Raw genomic sequence first — 26,886 nt, forward strand, 5'->3', positions numbered from 1 at the left:
CTTGTCTTCATTTGCGTAAAATCTATTGTAAACTTCTACATTATTCAACTTCTGTAAATTAACAATTATGTAATTATTAGTAAATTGTTTGTGTAAGCCATCGTATATTCTCTTATCTTTCATATATCCTGGATTTCCGTAAAAAATATGCTTATCTATACTAACACTAATAGACCTAAAAGGCCATAATGTTGGCTGGAACCACAAGACTTTAATCCTCAGGAGGGGCAATGCAAAGGTCTCACTTTGCTTTCAGTATATTGTACTCGTATGTAGTTTACGGTGTTATTAATGTCTATGGATAATAGTGGCAAATAATAATATATATTTATTAGTTATATATATATATATATATATTATTATTATGTATGTATTATTATATAGGTGACAGCTATTATTTTTTATTTCTTTATTCTTTATTGACGATATTATAAAAAAAATGTCTGGTACAAAAAGCGGACTTAATGCTATTTAACGTTCTCTTCCCAGTCAACCTTTGGAAAATTAGAAATGTAATTATATTCTACAATACAAAACAAAAACCAATGTCACCTTTAACAGTTTCCAGGCGATAATTTCAAAATTGGACCGCGTGGAAGTTTCTATTGACGGCGTGCAGAGTGGTCATCATGTACGTCAATGCAGGCAGTTCCGCTCGATTGCATCTCGAGGTTTCTATTCCGTAGACTGTTACCGCTAGTGACACTGTTTGGTCGGATATTTTTTTTATTTTATCGTTAAATTCCGTCGTGGCTTCGATGATCTTGTCAATGTCAAGGTTCGAAGACTGCGAGTTTGAATTTATGTTGCTGCAGAATAACTCACTGTTGTCAATGAATATCCAAAGACAACATGATGATGATGAATTTAAGATTTTTGATCCACGAAATAAAAATGAGAAAACTGCTTTAGTCGTGACAAAATTTGTGTCTACTGTTCGTTGACTTAACTAAATAAAAAAAAATAATTAATAAGACCAACACCAGAGTAAATGTTATCAATTGTAAACGGATGATTAGAATTTTGAAAATTCTTCCGTCTTAATAGTTATTTTATTTTGCACAATACATTTTTCAATGATAATAACAATATTACTAATGCAACAGATTATAAAATATATTCGATCGCAATTATAAATACATACAAACAACCTCTATGCTAATTCAAAACGTCAGAAATGAATTCTATTAAACCATTGTTTGATAGCAGTAAAGTCAGGCTGGATAATAATGTAACGGGATTTATAGAGATGCTGTTTCCCATAGTAAACGATGGCACTGCAAATTATATGCTGAAATATACGAGTACAATGTTATACTTTATAGAATCCATTTCAAATGCGGTTATATCGAATTTCTAATGTGAAATTAAATATTTTTTTTTAAATACATTTGTATAATATGGCAGTGTATACATTTTTTTTTAATAACAGAAAATATTAAAATATATAAAAAAGATGTATAAAAAAGACTACGAGTTTCTCATAATCGACGTAGTTACCTTGAAATGTCTAGATTAAATTTTAGTATATCGTATTTTTTATGTATCGTTGATTTACTATATTTTAACGTCTCTTTATGTATGATACCAATTCTGGTTTCACGTGTTCTTGTTGAACTAGAACTAATAATAATTTGAATAAAGAATATAGAAATTGATTTTGTTATTAAAATTAATATCTATTTTTTTTTTCTTGATTGTGAAAAACTAGAGAAAGAACATTTGTCCTGCTGATTCAAGACAAACTATAAAGTTCGTTTCCTAAATTGGCCTACTAGAAGTATTTTATAATTTACCTTGAATTTAGTATAAAACATAAAAAAAAAACAAGAACTAAAAGCAAAAAATACCTACTTCAGTTGTCTAAAACTCTGTAGTTTTGATTTAAAAAAGACTATCGATTTCGATAAAATTTCCATGGGTCCAATGTGTAAGTATATCCTTTCAGATAAAAAAAAGAATTTTAGAAATCGTTTTATAGCTGACGGAGTTATGAGGTAATGAACATAAAAAAACAACTGCATCGAGTACCTCTTTCTTCTTGAAATCGGTTGCAAATAGGAGACAATCCACTTCAAACTGTAAAACAAGAACTCGAAAACCGAATATGTAAAGCGAGATATCCCTCAAAACAATTGACATTTGGACAATTGGACATTTGTCCACCGTCAACGCTACGTTGTGAATCTCATTCACCGCAACATGTAAATAAAAACAGCTAACTTTTATACACCACTGTATTGTTACTTCTCTGCTCGTCAATTAGAAATATGCTAATAAAGAATAACTATAAAATGTATTGTTTACGATGTTAGTTTCTACTGGCCGTTTAGATAACCAAATGTAGTTATAAAGCGACATGTACATGTCTCGCAAGACAACTGACGCGTGCTCACCATTCGTGCTGCGTTGTGCGCCTCATTCACCGCAACATGCAAATGAAAATAACTAGGCGTTATTTATCACTGTATTGTTACTTGTTACTGTCTTCTCTGCACAAGAAATAGAAGTATGCTGTTAAAAAAAAACTAAAACCTATTGTTTACGATGCTGGTTTCTCCACTCGCCGTTTAGTTCGGCAAGATGTTTTATTTATGGTAGTTTCATGGTCTACTGTAACGTCTGGGAGAAATTATAATCTGTGGTATTTTTACAAAAAGGATTGATCCTTTTAATCGATTTCCAAAAAAGGACCTTAATACGTCTATATATATTTTTTTAATGGATGATAATGGAATGGTAACTCCGCCTGCGCTATCGGTATACACCGGCGGGGCACCAGTGAAGGGTGACAGATGAGAATGAAAACAGGCCAGTTAGCCCATCATCATCCCTACTTAGCAATTATAGATAGCAAATGGCGTAGAAAGTGCGAGTTTAAACTCCGTCCATTTAAATTTTTTTTTTTTCTTAATCATATCCCTTTTGGAAGAGGTCTATGTTCAGCAGTGGACAGTAGACGGCTGATATGATGATGATGATGATACATTTCCATGATAATGATGATGCAACAATTATTACTCGAATATTGTTTTAATATTTTAATAATCTTTCTAAGCGTTATTGTTTACATAAACTATAAATCTTTGCACGTACTACACACAGATCATATCTTTTGATCGCTGCATATGGAAGTTCAACTAAATAGGCCAACTACCATATGGCGTAGGTAGACATAAAAGCAAACGAGAGACAACATAGAAAGTCAACACAATATTACTCAATGGAAAGCCCTTTGACCTCGAAACGGCGATGAGTCATGAAGCTCTAACAGCTTTTGAACAAAGTGTTCTATACTGCATGTAAATACAATAGGATGCTAATGAACAGAGGTAAACGATACGATTTTTTTATACAGTTATATCTAAATTAGCTGTATTCTTCGGTTTATTGTTTATTTTTGTGGACTAACACGGTTTTTTATGTTTTCGAAAATTTATTTTGCGAATTGAAAGCCTCTTACTATTTGAAACAAGTTTAAGGCAGGACAAAAGAACTTTTTGATAAAGCAGAAGCCTTAATTAAGTGACTTAGAAAAAGCGATTCTGTCTAATTTTCATGGGGCATTTTAAAGTAGGGCATTGGACCTTTTAAGGCAGGTCATTGCCCCTCAATGTCTCTCCCCCCTCCAACCCTCCTCCAGCTACAGTCATATTTCCTGGGAACACATCGCATAAACATTTCAGTCAAAATTGCATAATAAGGTTAATATTTCCAATTTATTGTCATATAAATAAAGACTATAGACAGAAGAAGCTTAGAAGACAATAGCTGCAGATAAAGAACAAGTGTTTATTATTGAAAGCAATTATACGGATTACTATAAATTTAAAATAACAGACTAATAGTGCCATATGATGCTGTATTTATGCTTAATATAGATACGCCACTAAGTTCTATGCAAATTTTATTTGCGATGTTCTCTACATTCTTGTTTAGACTGCGGTCAATATGACCTATTGACAAATCTAAGGCTATAGGCGTCATGATATATTTTATAATGTCCAGGTTTTTTCCAAGAGACTACAGCATGGGCTTCTTTAAAAAAGGGATAAAGAGGGTTTCCTTTTTTAAAGAAGCTTCAGAGTCGGCAATGTGTTCATAATAAATAACCCTGGTAATGCAGGCGTTCATAGGCTACGGTAATCGCTTACCATTAGGTGGGTCGTATGCTTATTTGCTACCTCACTAGTGTAAAAAAAATTCATTGACACGACAACAGATAGTACAAAGTCGCGTCGCGGGCCACAACGCGCTCTAAGCAAAGAATTTACTTCATGAACCATGAATATTCATCAAGTATTGTTGTTACAAAAGCAATACCATATCTGATTCCATGTCTGTTACACTACACTTAGTTTCCACAAGGACACTATTAATACGGTACTTTTAATATCCAATGCCTGGGGGGAAAGGGATTGTTAGTAATGGAGACTGAGAATCCTATTGCTAGCAATGGGTATATTGCTAGCAATAGGATTCTCAGTCGACTCAGGTCGACCTCCTCGCGGTTCTCCCTGGAAACTATCGTGGTTTATTTCTGATGAATTCATCATCATGGGCTAACGGGCCTGTTTTCATTCTCATCTATCACCCTTCACTGGTGCTCCGCCAGCGTATCCCGTAAGCGCAGGTGAGGTTACCATACCATTTTCACACATAAAAAAAAATATTCAATGCCTATGTGTTGGTGTAAAAATTAAAATGGACAAGGGGTGTGGATAATATATAGCAATAACTATATATTTTAGTTACAATATCTATATACCCTTCCAATAACTAATATGTTAAAATCTTATCCAAAAAGTAATATTGGATTTTACAGACTTTTAACATATTCCAGTTTACCAGAGGGAGGCTTTGTACAAAAGTCGATTGCTTGGGTACCTCTGTCCCATTCGTGTTTCAACCGTGAAGCAGTTGTGTTTACATAGCTGTGTTTCGCTTTGAAGGGTGAGATATGGCGTGAATTTACAGGGTACAGAGGAATAACACCTGAGTCCTCAGGAATGGTAACGCTTGTGGGGTATCACGGACGAAACAGTATACTCTGTTATGTCCATTGTACTGCTCATGTCTATAGGCGACGGTTACGACTTTCCATTAGGTGGGCCATCAGCTTGTTTGCCATTCTAAGTTGTATAAAAAAAATATTCGAAAATAGATATCCGACCGATATGGGCGATATCGGTATCAATGTCCAGTGGAACCCAATATATAGATATCGAATTGATATTGAAATTACCGATGCCTAGTTTTTTTTTAATGGATGGTAATGGAATGATAGCCTCGGTTGCGCTATCGGTAAACGCTGGCAGAGCACCAGTGAGGGATGATAGGCGAGTATGAAAGTAGATAAGTTGGTCCACCGTGACGAGCTTATTAAAAATAAATCACCATTGCTTTCCAAGGGAAATCGCGTGAAGGTCTTTTAATGGATGATAATGAAATGGCAACCCTACCTGCGCTATCCTTATACGCTAGCAGGGAATCAGTGAGAGATGATAGATGAGGATGAAAGTAGGTCAGTTAGCCCATCGTGATAAATTTCACTAGAAGTAACCACGATGGTTTCCAGGGGGAACCGCGTGGAGGTCGACCTGATAGGTTGTGCCTGACCTGTTGGTTGGGGTCTAACTACCCCATTGCCAACAATCCCTTTCCCCTTCCCGCGTGAAGGTCGACCTGATAGAGTATAAAACGGGACCACTAGTTTCCATTACTGATAACCTCTTCTTCCCGGCCTAAAGGATTTAGCATGAAGTAGGATAGATAGAAACTATGATAGTAAATAGTAACCAAATATTAGAAGAGTTTGTTTGTTTTTTACCTCTGGGCGTAACTGTTTACTTTCATCAAATAAAGCTTGTAAATTAGTATTTTATTGCGTATAATTTAATGATAGCACGATACTATGTCGGTGTGATATCTAAGTAGCGACAAGTACTTACCTCTAGCCGCTATAAAAATTCTCAATAGTTGATAATTATCGAGAAATTACGTGTTATGGGTTAGTCTAGTTGCGTAACTACATTACTAGTATGTACGTGCCTACTTAAAAAACGGAGATTGTAAACGAATAAAACACTTCCGGATAAATACTTGAATCTTGATGTAACGTACTTGATACTGCAATCGTTTTTAAATATTACATATCTAATATAAATTTCGCTAAAAATTATTTTAGTCAGCATTTTTGTAATTCTTTTTTTAAATGGGTGAAAATGGCATGGCAACCCCGCTTGCGCTATCAGTATACACTGGCGGAGTACCTATGAGAGGTGATAGGTGAGGATGAAAAGACAGATTAGTTAGACGAATCGTGACGAATTCAACGATAAATTAGTCACGATAGTTTCCAGGGAGAACCGCGTGGAGGTCTACCTGATAGGGTATATTGGTAACAATAGGTACTAACTTCCCCGTTATTAACAATCTCTTCCCCCCCGCATTTTAGTATTTGCCCGTGACGCGGACGAACCGTGTGATTGGCATATATGTATATATACATTTTTGACCGACTTCAAAATAAAAGAGAGTTCTAAATTACTTACTTTTACTAGTTACTTTTTTATTTTTGTTACCTCGAAACTCTGTCATTTATAAACCTGTTTCAAAAATTCTTTTTTTTTTTATCTGAAAGGATATATTTTAAAATCGGAGATTGATAGTAATGTTATCAAAATCAGTTTAGTAGTTTAATTTTTAAAGGAAAATAACTGGTTTTGCCACGATTGAAGTCGGTATTTTTTGTGGAAAAAAAAGAATCTTAAATTATCATAATGTTTGATTTTTTGGCAACTTCGAATAGCGAACAAGGTGACAGCCTACCTGATGGAAAGTGATAATTGTCGCCTATAGACATGAACAGTACCATGGATATAGCAGAGTATACTGTGTTGCCTATGATACTCTTCATGCGTTATCATTCCTGAGGACAGAAGCATAACCTCTGTACCCTATAATTTCATTATCATACTCCCCACCCTTGAAACCGAAACACACACATATAACACACAACTGCTTCACAGCAGAAACACGAATGTCACAGAGGTACCCAAGCAGATGACTTTTGTGCCAAGTCTCCCTCTGGTATTTTGGTTGTGCTAGCCAAAATATAACAAACAAATAAAAAGCTTACAAAGAAATCCCACTACCGGTTTTCCCCTGTCCCGTTTCGATGTTTATACCAATATTTCTCATTTACCTACTTTTCAACGGCCATTTACATCTTATTACAAAGTATAATTAAATGGCAAAAAAAAAGTTGTCTATTAAAACCCACAAACCGAGAAAATGGACTATCTCATAAAACTAAACTATCTACCTTGATGAATAGCTGGAAATATCTCGGCAAACGTTGTTTTACTATATACGTTATTTCGAGAATTATACATGAAAATTTATCCTACTACAATTATTATATTCGATTGCCATCTTGCAAGCCTATTGCGGCATTTAAAAATCGCGATTAAAAAACAGGGTTCGATCGTAAAAGCATGAAAACTTGAATTTGTATGTATTTTTCAATGCTTAATCATAATAAAATTAAAATTAAAGAAATTGACAAAAAAATAAAAAAAATATATTTAGAGGTGGGTCACCCTTATCATTGAGGGGTATGATAAATAGATGTTGGCCGATTCTCAGACATACCCAATAGGCACATAAAATTTCATAAAAATCGGTAAAGCCTTTTCGGAGGAGTTCGGTAACAAACACCGTGACACGAGAATTTTATATATTAGATTTTCCTTTTACATGTTAATAACGATTCTCATTCATGTGGCGACGGAAAATAATAAGGAACATAACATATTAACATTCTTACTCATCCCCAGAATGCTGTGTCAATTTTCATATTATATAGAGCAAAATTTTGAATGTTTGTTTCTTATGAATAAACTCAAAACTACTCAACCGATTTTAAAAATTCTTTCACCTACAGGAAGCTACATTGTCAGCCAGTAATATAGGCTGTATGTTACTTGTGAAAATTGTATATACCCATGCAAAGTCGGAAGGGATCACTAGTAAGAGATAAGCATACGAATAAAACTTTACACAGCGACCTAAGAGAAGAAAAATATATTTTTTTCTGGAAAAATTTGTTACACTGTTTTAAGTTCAAATGTCAACATATGCATTGAAATTGTTAAGTAAACAAACTGGGTTTAATAAAAATTACATTGGTGATTATGAAAATATACAATTTATATTATTTTATTATTAAAATCTCAATTAATACTTAGTTATACCGTCAGCAGTTTCCCGTGTGGTCCCGGCATAGAATAGGCCATCTCTTCCTTTCCCGTGGCTGTCGTAAGAGGCGACTAACGCAACTTAACAGTCGAGGGATGGTCAGCAGCGTTCTTACTAAAACATCTTTAAAGCCTAACTGCCGTTGCCAATCCGCCTGCCAAGCGTGACAACTAATGGTAAAACCCTCCAAGGGGGACGTTTATGTTCAGCAGTAGACAAAAAGGCTGATGATGACAATACAAACTGTAATTTTACTTTTATAATGAATAAAAAATTACAATTTTCAATTAGCCTTGTTAAATTAAAAAGAGCTTGGCTGGCGCTACGTTCTAATAATGATATTTCCGGCGATCAACAGTAATGTTATTATGTAATAGCGATACAGCGCGACTTCACGCGGATAGATAAAATTTTCAAATATAATATATAGTTTATGTTAGTCTGCTAATGTAGCTTTCTATAGGTGAAAGAATATTTGAAATCAGTTCAGTAGTTTTTGAGTTTATACATTATTAACAAACAAACAATCAAGTCTTTCCTCTTTATAATATTAGTGTCATATCAGTCGTTTACAGAGGCTTTGCCAGTATTTGCCACGCTTGGTAGTGTGTGCTGGCAACTGGAGTTAGGCTTTGGCGATGTTTTAAGAGGTACGCTGTTGCTCATCCCTCAACTGTTAAGCTTCGTTAGTCGCCTCATACGGCATACACGGCAAATAAAGGGGTGGTTCACACTATGCCGGGACCACACCGCTGATATAAAATAGTATAAATTTGTAATTATAAAATATAGCAATCTTAGTTCATGTACGTAATACGTATGACCTCTATTTTGTTACTTTTTTTTTATTTAAAAATTTCCTCTTGTCGGTGTAACTAAATCATGCATATTCTTCCAGCCAGCTCTATTCCAGGCCATATCCGTGACCTCCTCGTACGACATGACACCTAGTGTTTCTTTTATCTGCCCCATGTAGTTATTCCTCGGTCTTCCCTTCCTCTTTTGTTTTCTATTTTTTTCTTCTCATCGTCGTGTCGTATAAGATGGCCCAGCATTTTGCCTCTTCTATTACTTCTATAAGTACTTGTAAGTAATTTTGCCATGTTTTCCGTTTCAGGCATCGACGATCGACGGCCGACGGAAGGGTGCGTGTCTATTCTGCCAGGAGTACTTCATGGATCTGTACTTATTAGCTGAACTCAAAACTATCAGCCTAAAGGTATGTGTCCCTATCTATTATATTTTTTTTATTAATGACAATAGAATGATAACCTCGCCCACGCTATCGGTATTTACTAGCAGGGTACCAATGATAGATGATAGGTGAGGATAAAGTCAGGTCAGTTGGCCCCCATCGCGACGAATTTGACAATAATTAATCACGATAGTTTCCAGGAGGAACCGTGTGGAGGTCGACCTGACTGGGTTATTGTTAGAAATGAAGATTAAAGTCCCCATTACTAACAATCTTTCTCCCCCCTATCTATTATATTGTGCTATATTAGAAACTAGTTGGCCGACCCTGCTTCGCACGGGTGTACTAATGAAGAAAATGAGATCAAAACTCTTCACTCACTTTTTGTGTAGTTTTTATCACATATTTTTCATGTTTCCTTATGATTTTTCAAACATGTTTTTCTTTCCTACAAATCTTGTCCTGTCAATGTTTGTAATTGTACAACACAACAAAAAATAATTAGTCAAATGGATGCAACTTTGAATTGCTTACGCTCACATACATTTGGCATTGGATTTTATTTATATAGATAGATATGCTGTAAAAGTTTGTAAAGATGTTTGTTACAAGCCTTTTCCCGCGGCGTTGCCCGCTTGTTTCATACTGTAAAGTATATGTTCAATTAGAATATAACCAATCTGTGTACCAAATTTCATTAAAATTTGTTCAAGCGTTTAAGCGTGATTGAGTAATAAACATCTTCACTAATTTCATAATATTAGTAAGATTCATTTACGTTTAAAAAGCTGAACAGTTTTTAATAAAATTTAATACACAGATAAACTATCTCATAAATGACACATTGGTTTTATTATTAATATTATTTTTCCTAAATCAATTATTAATCCCAAATAACGCCGGCACGACGAGAATTACTAACAATCACTGAAATCGGTTCAAAATTTACTCTCTTATTTATTAACTTTAATATTTTATACACGAATTATACATAAAAATATGACAGAGGTAATCATATGTACAAAAACGAGCTTAACTCTAAAACGAGTTCTCTTCCAGTCCTCTTATGTTCTGATTATGAAAATAATATGATGCAAAGAATTGAATTAAACTAAATAATGCATTTGAAACAAAATTGCAATAATAATAAAGCAAGTATTACACGACGCTATTAATTGCATTATAATATTAATTACATGTATTTTAATAAATTAAGCAACAGTATAACATACAATTAAAAATAATTATAACGATTTGCAAAATGTTCCTTTAATTTATAAAATGGTCTAGTTAATAATTGTACATTGTTTCCTCGATAATTAGTTGTTCTTTTTTTAAGCATTTAATTAATTTAAGCATTTAATGTAAACTGAAACACGGTTTAATTATATATAGCTGTAATTTAATTGTTATGTATCCATTTAAAATATTCTTTTGCTCGTAATATTTAGCAATTGTCTATTATTTTGTGAAATATTGTTTTCTAAATTCAAATAATTTGTGAAAGAACTACTTAAATCTTACTAATGTATATTTCCTTTTATAGAACTTAGAATGGATATAGTCATTGAATTTTATGTGATAATATACTAGTTAGCAATACCATGGACATAACAGAGTATACTGTTTCGCCCATGATACCCCCCATGCGTTGCCATTTCTGAGGATTCAGGTGTTATTCCTCTGTACCCTGTAAATTCACTGCTATATCCTATTCTTCAAACCGAAACACAGCCATGCAAACACAACTGCTTCACGCTTGAAACACGAATGGGACAGAGGTACCCAAGCAAACGACTTTTGTACAGTCTCCCTCTGGTTAAACCCATAGCCCACCTGTTCTAAAGTGGTAACTGTTATGTTCAAACATGAACGATACCATGAGCTTCACAGAATACTAACGAATACTGGTAGAGAATGCTACTAGCATTTAGTCTACCTTTTCTACCATATTTTCTTTTGGTCAATAACAATATTTAAAAATAAAAATTAAATACTCTGAAATCCACGATACCCTTCATGAATTGCCATTCCTGAGGACTATTGTGTTATTAATTATAGATTATACTGTGACACCCATTATACCTTTTGTATATATCCATATACTATTATGGTGTTATCATTGGCACTGTGACAGTAATGTTTGTATGTATTGTTTGTATTCGCAGGTAACGACAGTAGACATGCAAAAGCCGCCTCCAGACTTCCGCACCAATTTCGAAGCGACGCACCCGCCCATATTGATCGACAACGGTCTCGCAATACTCGAGAACGAGAAGATAGAACGACACATCATGAAGTCGGTACCCGGCGGGCACAATTTATTTGTACAGGTAATTTAAATAAAACTATTTAACCCTTAAAAGCTGGATTTTTTAAATCAAATTAAAAAATATATAAGTGTACCCTTTACTGTGTTTACTAATGGGGAAAAATAGTAAAAAAATCAAAACGTTATATATTTATTTTGAAAAAAACATTTGGTATCACTTTTGATGCTTTAGGCATTACGATGATCAAAATATTTAAATTTATTTAACAACGAAACGATGCAAATCCCGGTATCAAATTTGAAACTTCAGGTATTTAAGGGTTAAAAGACAAAATATTTAGTGCTTGATTTAAAGATAGTAATTAGTAAGTAAGAAAAACAATTTGTTACTATTAATAATTACATTTGACGTGTGGTCCCGCCATAGAATGGGCCACCCCTTCCTTTCAAATAGGTGTCATAAGAGGCGACTTAGGGAACTTAATGATTGAGGGATGGGCAGCAACATCCCTCTTAAAATATCGTCAAAGCCTAACTGCGGCTGCCAACGCCGCCAAGCGTGGCAGCTACTGGTAAAACTAAAGGGGATGTTGCCAGTAGCTGCCACGCTTGGGAAGGGGGGAGACCTATGTTTAGCAGACGACAATTAAAGATTGCTATATATGTTAGTAATGTGAAAGTTTGTTCGCTTGTTTCTGTTTGTTTCCTTTTGGCATTAAATGGAAAAAGACATAACCTACTTTTAATTTCGGTTACGTGTAAACAAAGTCGTGGGCATTATTAGTGAGTAAATGCCACTGGACTGTGAATAACTACAGAGCGCCATCTAGTACCAAACTTGAGGAGCAGGATAGAAGAGGAGAAATTTATTCGTACGGAAATAGACAACTGGTAGGAAGAATTGTTCATTTGTTAAGTACCATTATCGTTTTCAGTTTAGAATTAATAAATCGTTTTTAATATTATAAAATTGAAAAATTGAATGAATCCAATAAGTTTCTGTAACAATATGAACAGTGACTTATTTGACCCGGCTCGAAGGACCATTTATCTTTACACATTTTAAAAAACAAATTGATTGATGACTTAATAAAACCAAAATCTCAATTTTTCCAGGACAAAGAGGTGGCGTCGTTAATCGAGAACCTATACTCCAAGTTGAAGTTGGTATTGGTGCGCAAAGACGAACAGAAGTCAGCGGCGCTGCGCGCGCATCTCGGCCGCATAGATGCCCTGCTCGAACGCAGAGGAACTAGGTAACTATAGCGTATCTTAAGTGCATTATATATAAATTTGAAGGCAATGATTTTAAAGGAAAATATTTGAAAACAGTAACGCTTAATTTTTTTTATTTGTATTGAAAAGCGGCTGGGCTCTTGACTTGCAGACCCCAAAGGTCGGGACCTGGAATGTGGCCGCCATCAAAAACTATTTGTCACTTTGAGTTTTCAACTGATTTTTCGGTGAGTGAACACCGTTTACAATTATACTAACGGCGGTAAACTCTCCTTCTGTCACTTTAGATTGTAACACGCCCGGCGAAATATGGAGATGTCGAGTATTGTCGATTATTACCTCTGGATTATTTTCTTATTAATTAAACTCTTGATTAACACACACATATAATTGATCATGTTTCAGGTTCTTAACGGGCGACACGATGTGCTGTTTCGACTGCGAACTGATGCCGCGACTACAACATATCCGCGTTGCCGGCAAATACTTCGTTGACTTTGAAATTCCGGTTAGTATATTATACATATATCGGGTGGTGGCCAACTGTTCACTGTTCTGAAAATCGCCACTATTAGTCCATTCGATCGTGGCAAGGCCAAAAAATATAATATTTTGCTAATCTAGAGGAAGATGCTCATATATATATATATATATATATATATATATATATATATATATATATATATATATATATATCATTTAACTGTTCATTGCTGAACATAGGCCTCTGGAATAGGATAATGGAAAAGTAACCCAGCCTATCCTATCAGTATACGCTAGCGGGGTACCAGTGTGAGATGATAGGTGAGGATGCAACAGGTCAGTTGCATCCTCACCTATCATCTTGGCTTGGCTTGGCTTGGTTGGCCTATAGTTAGCCAATTCATAAATAATTAACCAAGATGGCCGACCTGACAGGGGATAGTGTTATAATAATAATAAGGAATTACCTTATTCTAATAAGAGTTATACAGCGATCTTTTAATTTGCCTGAAGGTGCTTCGTGTAGAGGTAAAACAAATTTCGCAAAACGTGCGTGGATTCATGTATGTAAGATGTAATAATAATAGTAGTCAATCTTCGAGTGTTAGCAATCACACACTTACTAATAGTAGCAGAATTAAACAAAATAATTCTAATGAAATAACGCATTATTACACTAAATTTGATCACATTATTGTAATCAATTATAAAATATCATTTACAAATAAAAAGGTTTAAAAAAATAGTTATATAATTGAAACATTAGTTTTTAATTAAGAGTTAAATTTTTTGTAAGTTATAAGAGAATTGGGGAAGACCGAGAAATAATTACATGGGGCATTTAAAGGAAACATTAGGTGTCATGTCGTATAGGGAGGTCAAAGACATGCCCTGGAATAGAACTGGCTGGAAGAGAATGCGTGAATTAGGTGCTCCGACAAGAGGAAACCCTTAAATGAAAAAAAAAAAAGAAAATTGGTAGGTATTTCGATTTTAATTCAAAATATAAAGGTGTATATTATATTTTATTCGCAGACTAGCTTCCGCGCGCTCTGGCGTTACATGTATCATATGTACCAGTTGGACGCATTCACACAAAGCTGCCCCGCCGACCAGGACATCATCAACCACTACAAACTTCAGCAGGTAATATATCATCCACTACCAACTGGGGCGTTAAAAATTCGCTTTACACAGATTGTAATACAATTCATTTCATATAACCCGCCGATGAATTTTTACTGTTAATGTTACGTCCTCAATGCGAGAGGTCATTGGAAATTAATCGTTATTACATTTGTGTAAAGCGACTTTTTATATACCCCATAACTTTTATTTGACTAACAATATATAAGATAAATTACAGGGGTTTGGGTTCAACACACTCCCTATACTTCATAAAAAAAAACGTGATTTTGGGTGTTGATACTACTATAAAGTATAAAGAGATTGCATCTAAACACAGTACATACACACACATGTGTGTATGTACTGAGCGCGGTGCATTCTTTTTTCAAACTATCATATTTGAGTCACGTAGAGGGGTGAGGTTAGTTCGAGAAGGGCAGGGAGTGGCTGTACTGTACGAAGTAGCATTAATATTATGGTTTAACCTGATCATAATTCCCCCTTCCTATATTTAAAAAAATATATGCAAATTCTTAAATATAAATTACTTTGGGGTTCTTATTACTACGAGTATGATTCAGTTTTCCTATTATTATATTATTTTAATGTATATCTTACTTCCTTATATAATCTTTGTAATATCTAATTAATAGAGATATTGGAATCTTATCGTATTTTACGTACATATTAGCGATAATACCTTGTATTGTATCGTAATCCCTATTTCTTAAATACAATGTAATTTTATGCTATTCTATACCTTATATTCACATACACACATATTACTATCGCCTGCAGTTATCAGCAAAAGGTTTGGTGTTGTCGCCAACACTGACGCGGCAAGAGAAAGAGAGCAATACGGATTCGGTACGTGGCGGGTGTTTCGTGGCGTTAATGATTTTGCTGTCCATTGCTTAGATTAATTATTGGCGATAATAACAAACAGTTGTGGGCGGCCTACTTACGGAGCAATGTAACACATACAATGGCTAATATTCGACTCTAAATTAACATGAACTAATTTAGTATATTTTAATGTGTACATATAGTTTTAATAGCTTATCTTCAATTTAATTTGTTTGACTATAATTTCTATATAGATCAAATTCAATCGAGCCTGATTCATGCAACAAGAATGACATAATCGTCATTCTACTTCTTCTTATTACTTTTTTTTTATCGGTTTTCCTTAATAATAGAGGACACGAAGGACAGAACCATAGACACCTATTTATTTTCACGATACATAAAGACTTTTATTAGTGTAACTTAATTAAATTGGGACAAAAATTTCAATTTAACACCTGCTTTACTTCCCAACATGTTCTTGTTATAGGGCGCACACAACTTGGTTTCTTTCAATTTTATCATCTGGAAGTCTTATACTCGTAAATGTAATTAATCTAAGTGATTTTAAAAGACTCATATTTTTTAAATATCGTATCATTTGGTAGCGGACATTTTGGTGCGATTGTATAGATTTTTCATTATAAATATTAAAAATAAATCTCACGAACATTTGTCGCATTCGAAATTTAAACAGATTTGTCATTTTTATTTTGTTATCACTTTTCATTTTGCACAAAACCATATTTTTTTTTACATTTAACATATTTAAATACATTAAATAACAGATAAACTGACCATTACTGATTATATTATTTTTGTTTTGTTTTGTGTTTTGTCATCAAATTCAAGCCTGTAAAAAATTTAAACTGTCCTCACATTATATTTTTCTTTTTTTTTCTTTATTACTAACAAATGGTGTATTGCTGTTTATAACATTCCTATTTATATAACTTTGGGCTGTTTGTTTATTTTAATGCAACAAATTTAAATTCCGCTTTAGTTGTAGTAAATGGAAACAAGTAAGTGATCTTCCTACGGTGCCATATATTATGCATATGAGATAAATTTATTTATGACATAAAAGTAAACTTTTTAATATATATATTCTAGATTATAGATACTTAATGTATTTTTTTTTTTCTTTAAATCATTACATATAAATTTTTATTATATATCATTATATACCTACACTTTTATAAATTCACGTAGGCAAGATATTTTAATAAGATAATAATTTTTGATAAGATTGTCATTGATAACATATATATGTACTTGAAAGAACATCATTGTCTATTTGTCACCATTTCAATGCAAACAATCATCAACCATCGATTATGGTTTTTACTGGATATATTTAAATTTTTTTAAATTACACCTTAGAATACTTACAATAGAGGCGCTATTTGTAGATTACTCCTGAAAGGTCATGATTCTATATCGCGTGAAAAACACTTTAAAATTAACTTTTATAAGCAGATCCTAAAGGCTACTATAAACCTGAAATATTTCTCTTCTAATCTTATTTTTCTACAAAATTTATATATAATTATATTATATATAATTTATGTGAATATAATTTAATATCTTTGTTAATTTGAACAATATTTGTTATTAATATGGAAAATTAATTTTCATATTGTTTCATAATAATTTACTTACAATTCAATTTTATTTATTAAAAAAAATTTTTGAATTATTTTTTGTCACTCTTAAAAATATATCAATATCGCCGGCTATTGTGTGCATTCTAAGTTCTAAGATTATCTCATTGTGCAAAAGTCTGATTACAAATGTTTTGTTTTTCATTTGGAGTTTGTGTACATAGACATGTATATTATTCAGCAACATTTAATTTTCAAATATATATTTGCAGGCGCTTAAAATGAAGAAACACGAAGAACTTGAGACACCAACGTTCACAACCTCCATCCCAATCGATGTCAACGACTTGAACAATACAGAGTAACTGTTAATCTATTGTCTACATTACGTGGAGCGAGAATGAGCCTTGGTACAATAAATATTGGGCGGGAAATCGATGTATGTCCACCGTTAAATAATTCATTGCAGTTTGCAATGTTGGCACCTTTGCATTTATTGAAATGTTGTCATCTCGACAGTAGTTCATTGCGCGATTAAAAATCGTACTCACTGAGTTACCTCAGGGGATTCAGCTGATGATGTCGGTTCACATTAGGGCTTTATTACACCATCATATTATATAAAATCATATCTAAATAAATGTATGTATCTATTTATTAAATACAATAACAGTATCCATATCAATGAAAAATTTTACAATGTCTTGTATAGATTAGGAGTAATTTTATTTGATCATTTTTCGTTTACAATCTATACTATGACTATAAAATATACGTAAAATATTATGATACTGTAATAATCCCCTTAGACATACATATCAAGCGATAAATAAATAAACGAATAAAAAATGCACAGTATAATATGAGCTACTGTATTACTTTCTCTGTGCTATGCCTTATATTGTCCAGTTGAGTTTTGTTGTTATAATCTAATGGTATTTGTACATTATTGAAATATAGTACCGAGGGTTCCCATCCCTGAGCGTGTCTCCCCTCCACACGTCCCTCCCCCCTCCCACACCTAAAAAAATATATTTTTGTAATTTCAATGTCTTTAAAGTTAAAATCTATAAGATTGGATGTCTAGTATGGTGCGAATGAAATCGTTTTTTTATGGTTACGTTTTAAATTTATACGTGAATCCAACAGCGGACATGTTAGGCTAGCTGTATCGGAAACTATGTCATTAAGTTATTGTTTTATAGTTACGTGATTGTTTTACCTTTAAAAAAAAAATGTTATGACAAGTACATAATTTTCATTTCTAGTTAGCCTCATAAATAAATATTGACAAATCAAAGGGGTATATTACACTAACAATATATATATATATATATATATATATATATATATATATATATATATATATATATATATATATATATATATATATATATATATATATATATATACATACATACATATATACATATATACATATTTGAATAGATCATCGAATTGTTTAATTAGTGATGCACTTTTAATATCGATAAAATATATTTTTATAATAGTAGGTACCTTTTATACTTAAGAATCGTCTTACAGGATCACATTTTATTTCCCATCTGTATTTATGGGGTATTTGATAATGTAATATGCCTCTTACATATATGATAAATCATAAACGTTATGCAGTATAGTTGTACATTTTGACATTTGAATCATCAGACTGTGAGATGACAGTGGCCATTAGAAATTTCATTATCACTGTAGTTTTGGTAACTTACCCCCCTTAATTGAAAAAAATATGCTATTTAACAATGTATACCGTAAAAACAGAGGGACAAAGATACACTTGTTTCATGTATACATGCAAGTTACACAGACTTTCAAATCTATACAAAAAAAAATTAATTACCCCTTATTTAGTGAGCGAATGGACATATTTATCGTTTAGTAGGGGGGTATAGTGGATAATTTTTAGATATCTATTTTTTTTTTTTTTATTATTTAATTCATACGTTATTTAATTCGGCAGAGGTGCTGAACAAGTCGAGAGTCAGTTCTCTTAAAACTTACAATTTTTGTACCCGAGTATTACCTCTTGTTTTAAAAACATGGGTCAGTGATGTTTTTAAAGGGTTTATAACGCGAAACTGGCAACATTTGTACTTATTATTTGTCAAGATAATGTAACCATTCTATATATTTCATAATGATAATTTAAACAATTCGATAAGTGATTACCCTCAAACAAACTTTAGTTTTAAGAATCTTTAAGAACATAAACAAAAATTATTTATTTCATTGCCACTTTTTATGATAAACTTATGTTGGATTTGAACTATGATTATTGGCGAAGTGCAATACAAAGACACTTTTCAAATAATAATTTAATATTTTTTAGTTTTGAAAATCGACATGTCTTACTGCAATGTTGCCAGACTTCGGTATGAACACTTTTAAGATAGAAGATAGAATATGTATTCAGTGTTCAAACACAACGAATATGCGTTTGGGATTATTTTTGTACATTCACAATAGGTGTAAGATTGGTTTACAGATTTACAGTATTCATTTATTTGTTCTTTTTGGACTCCCACTAGTTTAGTTTTTAGGTTAGAAATTGAAACAATTCGCCGCCATTTTTTTTTTATTATAATGCCTCTGCCTTCTATATTTTTTTTCATTATGAAAGAACTAAGTTATTACCATTTTTGAGTGCTCTTGCCTGCCCGAATATTACCTGCCTTCGTAAAGGTAGTTTAATATTATTAAGTACTTACTTATTTCTGTATTCATGACCTGAATGTTTTAATATCTTCAATAGAGAGTAAGTGAGGCTTTAAGTTGGACCACCTATTTATTTTATAGACATTTTAAAATTCATGTAGGTATTCATTATTTGCAGGATTTTTATGAGTATTTGGATGAGTAAGTTTAAAGAAAAAAATAAATACTTTTTATTTGCAAATAAAATCATTAATTTAAATAGTACACACAATAGAAACAAGGGCGAGAGGCGACCAACATGTCGGATGGACAATGTATAAAATATTAATACTAGATAATAATGTAAAATAAATATTAAGAAATAAACAAGGATGAATATTATTATTTTTTGTTTGTGTTTCATTTTATTTCCTTTTTGTTTTCCTTAGTTGATTGTTTTTCTTTTTATTTTGCTTTTAATATCACTTTATTATTATATTTACAAAAGCAGGTTCTAAATTCTTATGTATTTATTTTGTGTCATGCGATATTTTGGCCAATTCTAAACCAATTGTGATGTTTTTTGTAGCTCCACCAAGACGGCAGTAATTTCACCAAAAAACAGGGAGTAATAAATATATATAAAAAATGAAATTTTTATAATATTAAATTTTATAGTAATTATTGCTTCATATGTAGCAACTATTTAATAAAGAAATATAACCATAATAATTTTAAGAATCTGTGTCGGTGACTTCATCTGCATGACTGAAACTTGAATTAAAAGTAAGTTCGTGTATACCTACACCAAGAAAATACTGTGTATGCTGGATTTCATAACAAAGTAACCAATTCATATAATCATCATCATCTTCCTACCCTTATCCCAATTATTGTTTGGGGTCGGCGTAATATGTTTTTATCCATATTACAAAAAGATTTGGCTTTTAGTTTTACAACCCTCTTTGGGAATCAATTCATATAATATTAGTAAATATTACTTTATATGATATATAACTCGCTATTATCTAAATACAATTAACCTGTAAAATATTATCATTGAATAGATATTGGTTTACGCAAAAATAATATCAACATATGTAACCTATTGATCATTATGTAATTATGTTAAGTAATGAAATATTCATTTTAAAATACAAATTATTGGAGACAAAATTCCTTTAGCAACTACTTTGTATACCAGGTTTCAACAATTTGCATAATTGCAAATACTTCAAAATCATTGTTTTTTATCTGCAATCTGTATAAACTTTATTGTGGTATTCCTTTTAAAAATTAGTTTTATTCAAGTAAACATTTTTAGATAGAAACTTTTTTATAATTCTAACACCCGTTCGGAACACAATTTCAATTAAGTGATACAAGGAAAGAGTTTGGAGTGCCTAAATATAATGTATCTGGTATTCATAATTGTATCTTGCTTAAATAATATTGAATTAAATTCATATATTTCATATTATATGTGTGTGTGTGTGATCGTTTTTAGAAAATTGTGATACATATATCTAACATATTGCTCAATTTTTTTAATACTTGTAAGTGGTAATATATCTTATAAAAAACAGTTGCAATTTTACAATAGCATTTGTAATGTAAATAAGTGTTATGCTTTGTGCCTTGCTAAGCAAAAAACAAAAAGTGCTTAATTAATTAATGTAAAACTTTGTATGAGCAGCTTTTTTTACTTTAATAAACAACTTTTATAAAACCATTCTTTTATTTCATAAATAATATAATAATATACAACAAATGTACTCAATAAATTTATCTAATTTGTACTAATTAATAGGATATCGTCACAATTTTTCTAGACCCACATTTGCCATCTCAATTTTCTTCTTCATCCATTCATTTTTGTAAACATCTCTAGATAACACACAGCTCAGAAATACATGTGTAATATATGCTGTAATACCCCAAATTTTATATTTATTGGCAATAAAAACCGGTAATATAAATCCATTCCTAAATTGAGTATGATACTGATTTTCTGGGTTACATAAAACTTCTATTGGAACAGTAAAGACTTCTGCTACTTCATTACGGTTCACTGCTAAGTCCTCGCATTTTAAATCATTGATAGAACCAATTACTGGAGAGATTAGTATTTTGTTGTCACGTCCGGGAAATGCGGGCCCAACTCCCCAAACTTCTATCTTCTCCGACGATAGACCTATTTCTTCTTTAGTCTCTCGTAACGCCGTCTGCATAGGTGTTTCATCATTATCCGTTTTTCCCCCTGGAAACGATATTTGACCACTGTGACTACTTAAATTAGGTGAACGAAGAGTATACAGTAAAGAAGGAACGTCATTATAACGACACACAGGCACTAATACGGCCGCAGTAGCTTCAGGAGTCTTTCCCCGTTTATTAGCCTTAGGAACTCTGAACTCTTTAAGTTTCGTTATACAATGATTTCTGGAAGCGTAAGTAAATATATTTTCTATGCAATAACTAGTTTTGGCCATAATTACTTTTATGTTTATCTAGCAGTACTGTAAAATTTTGAGTAAAATTTAATATAAGTTTGTAAATGTTTTTAGTAAAAATTTGCGATTTTTCTTTGACAGATTAAACTTGTTGACATTTATTTGCACAGATTAATTAACTGGGTGGGTATCGTAAGAAGCAACTAACCAAGGGAATTTTGATAGTCGAAAATGGATAGAAGGGTTCGTTTTAAAACATCGCCAAAGCGTGGCTGCGATTGCCAAGCTTGGTCACTATTGGCAGAATCTGTTCAACAGTTAACAACTGATATATACACACTTAAATACACTTACAATATGTCTTTTCAAGCCGTCTCTGTGACAGTGACAACTTAAGTATTTTGAGTTTATTTTTGTTTCTTTTTTCTACTGTTAGATTCGACTTTAAACTTTAAATATTAAGTTTCTTAAATTTTGATTTGACTTCGTATTCACGTTTAGTTCTAATTTTGTATAAGATTATTTTATAAATCATGTTTTTTACACCGCAAACATTATTGTCTAATGTGGCCCGAGAAAGATGTTTGTCTAATATAAAGGAACTGCCATCGTTTTTTAGAGTAAAAGAACAAAAACCAAATGTATTTGCATCAGTACTGGTGCCTTTATGTATAAATAAAAATGAAGTGTGCCTTTTGTATACATTAAGGTCTTCAAAATTGAATAGTCATAGTGGTCAAGTATCATTTCCAGGCGGAAAATTGGATAACAACGAAACGGTTTACGAAGCAGCTTTGAGAGAGACCGAAGAAGAAATTGGTGTTAATCGTAGTGATGTTGATATTTGGGCCAAGATGCCACAGGTTCAAGGAAGAGGAAGTATATTGGTCACTCCTGTTGTTGGCCTTATTAAAAACTTTGAATATAATAATTTACGTCCAAACATAGATGAAGTTGATGAAGTGTTTACAGTTCCAATATCAGCTCTATGCAACAGAAACAGCCATGGTCGTTTAGAATTTGAAAATATGTTCTTGCCTGTATATTTGTATGAGAAGTACAAAATATGGGGTATTACTGGATTAATCACACATTTATTTTTACAGAGTCTTTTGCCTGAAACAGTTTATGATTTTCATTTTGATAATAAAAAGTTTTCATTTGATGAACTAATGCCATCAAAACTATGATAGAGATTTTTACAATGTGATTTAGTTAAATTTACCTTTTATTACATTACCTTGTACCTTGTGTTCAAAATCTAAAGTTTGGGATAATTCGAAATACATTTTATTACTTAACTATTATTTAAATGCTCATTTATCCAGATCATCATATTATTTATTCATCTGTTCTAGACAAAATATTTTAAATTTTTTTTATAATGCATGAAATGGAATAATCACCCTGCTTGCGCTATTGGTATACACTAGCGAAAAACCAGTGAGAGGTGACTTATTAAGATGAATACAGGTCATTTGGCCTACAATGATGAATTTGACAAAAATTAACCATGTCGGTTTCCAGGGGGAACCATCTGGTAGACGACATGGTAGGTTATATTGCTACCAATGCGGCTATTAGACCTCATTAGTGATGATTGCTTTTTTTCCCAAATGTGGACAATTTTATGACTGTTTTAATTGATAATATGATCTTATAATGTCTTGACTTAATACTTGACTAATAATGTCTCTGAGTCAGGCTAACTACCCTATTCATATATATATATATATATATCATCATATCTACTGCTATATTTTGCAGACGGGTTGACAAATGCAGCTTGGCTTTTGATGATTTAAAATATATATATGAGTAAAATTTAAGTTGTGACCATCAAAAGAAATATTCTGCAAGTAGAATTGAACGTTTGCAACGTAAAATATAGATAAAAAAGACCAATAAATGTTTAGCCTCCCATAGTATGTTCCGATGTAGAGTTTTTATAGAAGTCTAAATTCAATCAATTCATTGTTGTTTTCCAATTTTTGATTCACAAAATTTCTGTCTAATTCTATTCTATATACTCCATATTAATGTGTCATTCAAAATTGTCTGTATTAATTTTTTATATGTGTTTGAACTATTTATTATAATAACAATCAGTAATAAGTATATAAAAATATAATCAGTGATGATCATATTCTTGAGTCAACAATGTCCTGTGATATATTTATTAAAGATATAAAATGTAAACTGTTGCATAATGCAGAAATATAAGTAGTGTACAAATGATAAAAAATGTGATATTTTGAAATTATTACATGCTATTTTATCATATTCATAACAATGTTTATTGAATGGAATGATATATTTGAATTATTGAAATATTATTTTGAAATGTTATTATTGTTGATATTAGTCTACTTCTATGTAATAAATAAATTTTCATATTTTATTTGTTATTCATTGAAAAATTTTTTGGCATGAATATTATAAAATATGTTGGGAAGTAATTAGTTAATTTGTTATAGGTACTTACAAAATATATATTCGTTTTTAATAAAATATTTTAAAATTTATATATTCTCTTTTATAAAACATTTATGTTGTTTCATTTTAATACCAAAATTTCGACCTACTCTAAACTTTATTTTTGCGTGTAAGTTTACAACTTACCTGATATCTTTACCAATTTCGAACTGGTTCTTCTGACCTGAATACCGAAGATTTTATTGTAGACTACCAGAGTACTTAATATGAATTGTTCAAAGATTTACATTACGGCCGTATTAATATTTACCTCAATAATTTATATTAAAAACTTAACTGCACTTCTACCATGTAGAATAGTGTCGTAAAAAGATTTCCAACCAACTTATCGATTTAAACGTTATCTTTGGAGAAGTCGCACTAAGTTCTCTATATATGGTATTTTAATCTATTGTAAACAGGGAAGTGGCCGTGTGGTTCCGGCATAGAACATTTCCCGTGGATGTTGTAAGAGCCGACTAAGGGAGGGCAAGGAATGGGCAGCAACGTTTCTCTTAAACCATTTCTAAAGTCTAACTGCGGTTGCCAATCCTCCTGCCAAGTGTTTCAACTACTGGCAAAACCTCCCAAAAAGGAGGCTTATGTATGTTCAGCAGTGGACATTTAAAGGCTGATATGTTGAAGGAGGGAATTGTTAATAATAGGAAGGTTAATCCCTCAGGTCGACCTTCGAGCAGTTCCCTCTGAAAACCTTCGTGACTAATTTATCGCTGAATGTACTAATGGTACTAATGGTAACCCCTTCTGCGCTAACGGGATACGGGAGAATGAAAACAGGTCAATTAGCCCATCATAATGACTTTATTAGGAATTAACCATGATAGTTTCCAGGGTGAACCACGAGGAAGTCGACCTGGTTGGATATATTGCTAGCAATGGGATTCTCAGTCTCCATTACTAACAATCCCTTTTCCTCTTGTCACGTTGGGTTAACAGACTTGCCTTTTCATCCTCATCCATCATCCGTCACTGGTGCCCCGCCAGTGTGCCGATAGCGAAAAAAAATCGGATAAATACCGACCTGCATGCGGTCCACATTAAGAATTTATCACGATGGTTGACCTAATCACATCCTCTCTTATCACCGCTCACTGATACCCCACAAGTGTATAGATATTAATAAATCTAGACGGGGTTACCATCCTTTGAAAAAAAAAAATTGTTTGTAACAGTTTTTTATATCAAGTTGTAACTATTAATTAGTACCCGTCTATTGAAATCTAAATTACATTAATTTCGTAAAAAAATACTCATATCGGCCATTCCACTCATTTCGCTTGATGTTGTCACTTTTTTGTTACACGAATAAGTGGCAATGGACCTTTAATTACCCTGATATAAGAAAGTACACGTAGATGTTTAAACGCATACTAATATCCGGAAACCGACGCTTTAAAGGGTTTACTTCCTTAAGTATTTGATACTAATGTGGTAGTAGGTGGGTACATGTTTACAAGAGGAAATCTTTCTTTTTTCAGAGGACCTTTCCCACTGGTGTTACGGGTGATAAATAGCAGTAAAATTACAGAGTACGGAAGTAAAACACACGCTTACTACCAGCCCCATTTTCTAGCAATATACCCTGTCAGGTTGATCTCCACATGGTCTCCCCTGAAAACCATCGTGCTGAATCCCAGGTGTATACATCGTGACGGATTGACTGACCTGCCTTTTCATTCTCACCTGTCATTCCTCACTGGTGCCGCATTAGCGCGGGCGTGCTTGCCTTTCTATTATCATCCATTAAAAAAAAAACACTGGGAGGAGTACCATGAGCTTAACAATGTGAAGTTGTGAAGTTCATGGTGCTCATTTCTATAGGCGACGGTTGCTATTTCCCATCAAGTAAGCAGTCAACTAGTTTGCAGTTACAAGTATGACAGGCGACAGGTTACTACTTCCCATTAGGTGGGTTGTTTGTTTGTTTTGACGAAAGTATAATTAGACTTCAATTTCAATTCGATTTTGTTAAAAAAAATTAAACTTAAAAAGAAATCATACAAATTAAGCGACTGAAATCGGCAGGACATTTGTGGACTATGATTTATTTATCAAATAATCTTATAATAATTCCTCATAATATAATAATTATGAGGAACCCCAATAGATATTTCTGAAAAAAAAAAAAAGTGTTAAGTATTACCTACTCGTTAGGCAATTACAATGTATTAAGCAACAATTACAAAGATAAAAAAGTAAATAGATTGTATTTATTATCCTGTCTGGATCATTGAACGGAAATGAATCGATAATGGCTGT

At 32.4% G+C, this 26,886-nt stretch overlaps 3 protein-coding genes across 4 annotated transcripts in view; 2 read left to right on the forward strand and 1 right to left on the reverse strand.

Annotated features, from left to right (window-relative positions):
• The window catches only part of LOC113516292 (chloride intracellular channel exc-4), a 63,352-nt gene extending 43,264 nt beyond the window's left edge, over nucleotides 1-20,088 (forward strand). Inside the window, exons 2-8 of one of the 2 annotated variants that reach the window (XM_026900690.3) lie at nucleotides 9,380-9,481; nucleotides 11,626-11,790; nucleotides 12,846-12,985; nucleotides 13,371-13,473; nucleotides 14,484-14,594; nucleotides 15,375-15,443; nucleotides 17,299-20,088. In XM_026900690.3, the coding sequence (XP_026756491.1) occupies nucleotides 9,380-9,481; nucleotides 11,626-11,790; nucleotides 12,846-12,985; nucleotides 13,371-13,473; nucleotides 14,484-14,594; nucleotides 15,375-15,443; nucleotides 17,299-17,391 (783 nt within the window). In that variant the 3' untranslated portion in view covers nucleotides 17,392-20,088. The remainder of the gene's footprint in view (nucleotides 1-9,379; nucleotides 9,482-11,625; nucleotides 11,791-12,845; nucleotides 12,986-13,370; nucleotides 13,474-14,483; nucleotides 14,595-15,374; nucleotides 15,444-17,298) is intronic. The other variant, XM_026900691.3, reaches the window with a different exon arrangement.
• Nucleotides 20,089-21,109: 1,021 nt separating this feature from the next.
• Nucleotides 21,110-22,311, reverse strand: LOC113515989 (mitochondrial coenzyme A diphosphatase NUDT8). Its single transcript, XM_031908815.2, has one exon. It carries the CDS (start codon nucleotides 22,168-22,170, stop codon nucleotides 21,496-21,498), a length of 675 nt encoding a protein of 224 aa, XP_031764675.2. The 5' UTR covers nucleotides 22,171-22,311; the 3' UTR covers nucleotides 21,110-21,495.
• Nucleotides 22,312-22,345: 34 nt separating this feature from the next.
• On the forward strand, nucleotides 22,346-24,677 carry LOC113515987 (mitochondrial coenzyme A diphosphatase NUDT8-like). The gene has a single exon (XM_052899154.1). The coding sequence runs from the start codon at nucleotides 22,665-22,667 to the stop codon at nucleotides 23,319-23,321; it is 657 nt and encodes a 218-aa protein (XP_052755114.1). The 5' UTR covers nucleotides 22,346-22,664; the 3' UTR covers nucleotides 23,322-24,677.
• The last annotated feature ends 2,209 nt before the right edge of the window (nucleotides 24,678-26,886 follow it).

The sequence above is a fragment of the Galleria mellonella genome, unplaced genomic scaffold (genome assembly GCF_026898425.1).
Source record: "Galleria mellonella isolate WM207_F2 unplaced genomic scaffold, CSIRO_AGI_GalMel_v1 utg56, whole genome shotgun sequence".
Classification (NCBI taxonomy): domain Eukaryota; kingdom Metazoa; phylum Arthropoda; class Insecta; order Lepidoptera; family Pyralidae; genus Galleria; species Galleria mellonella.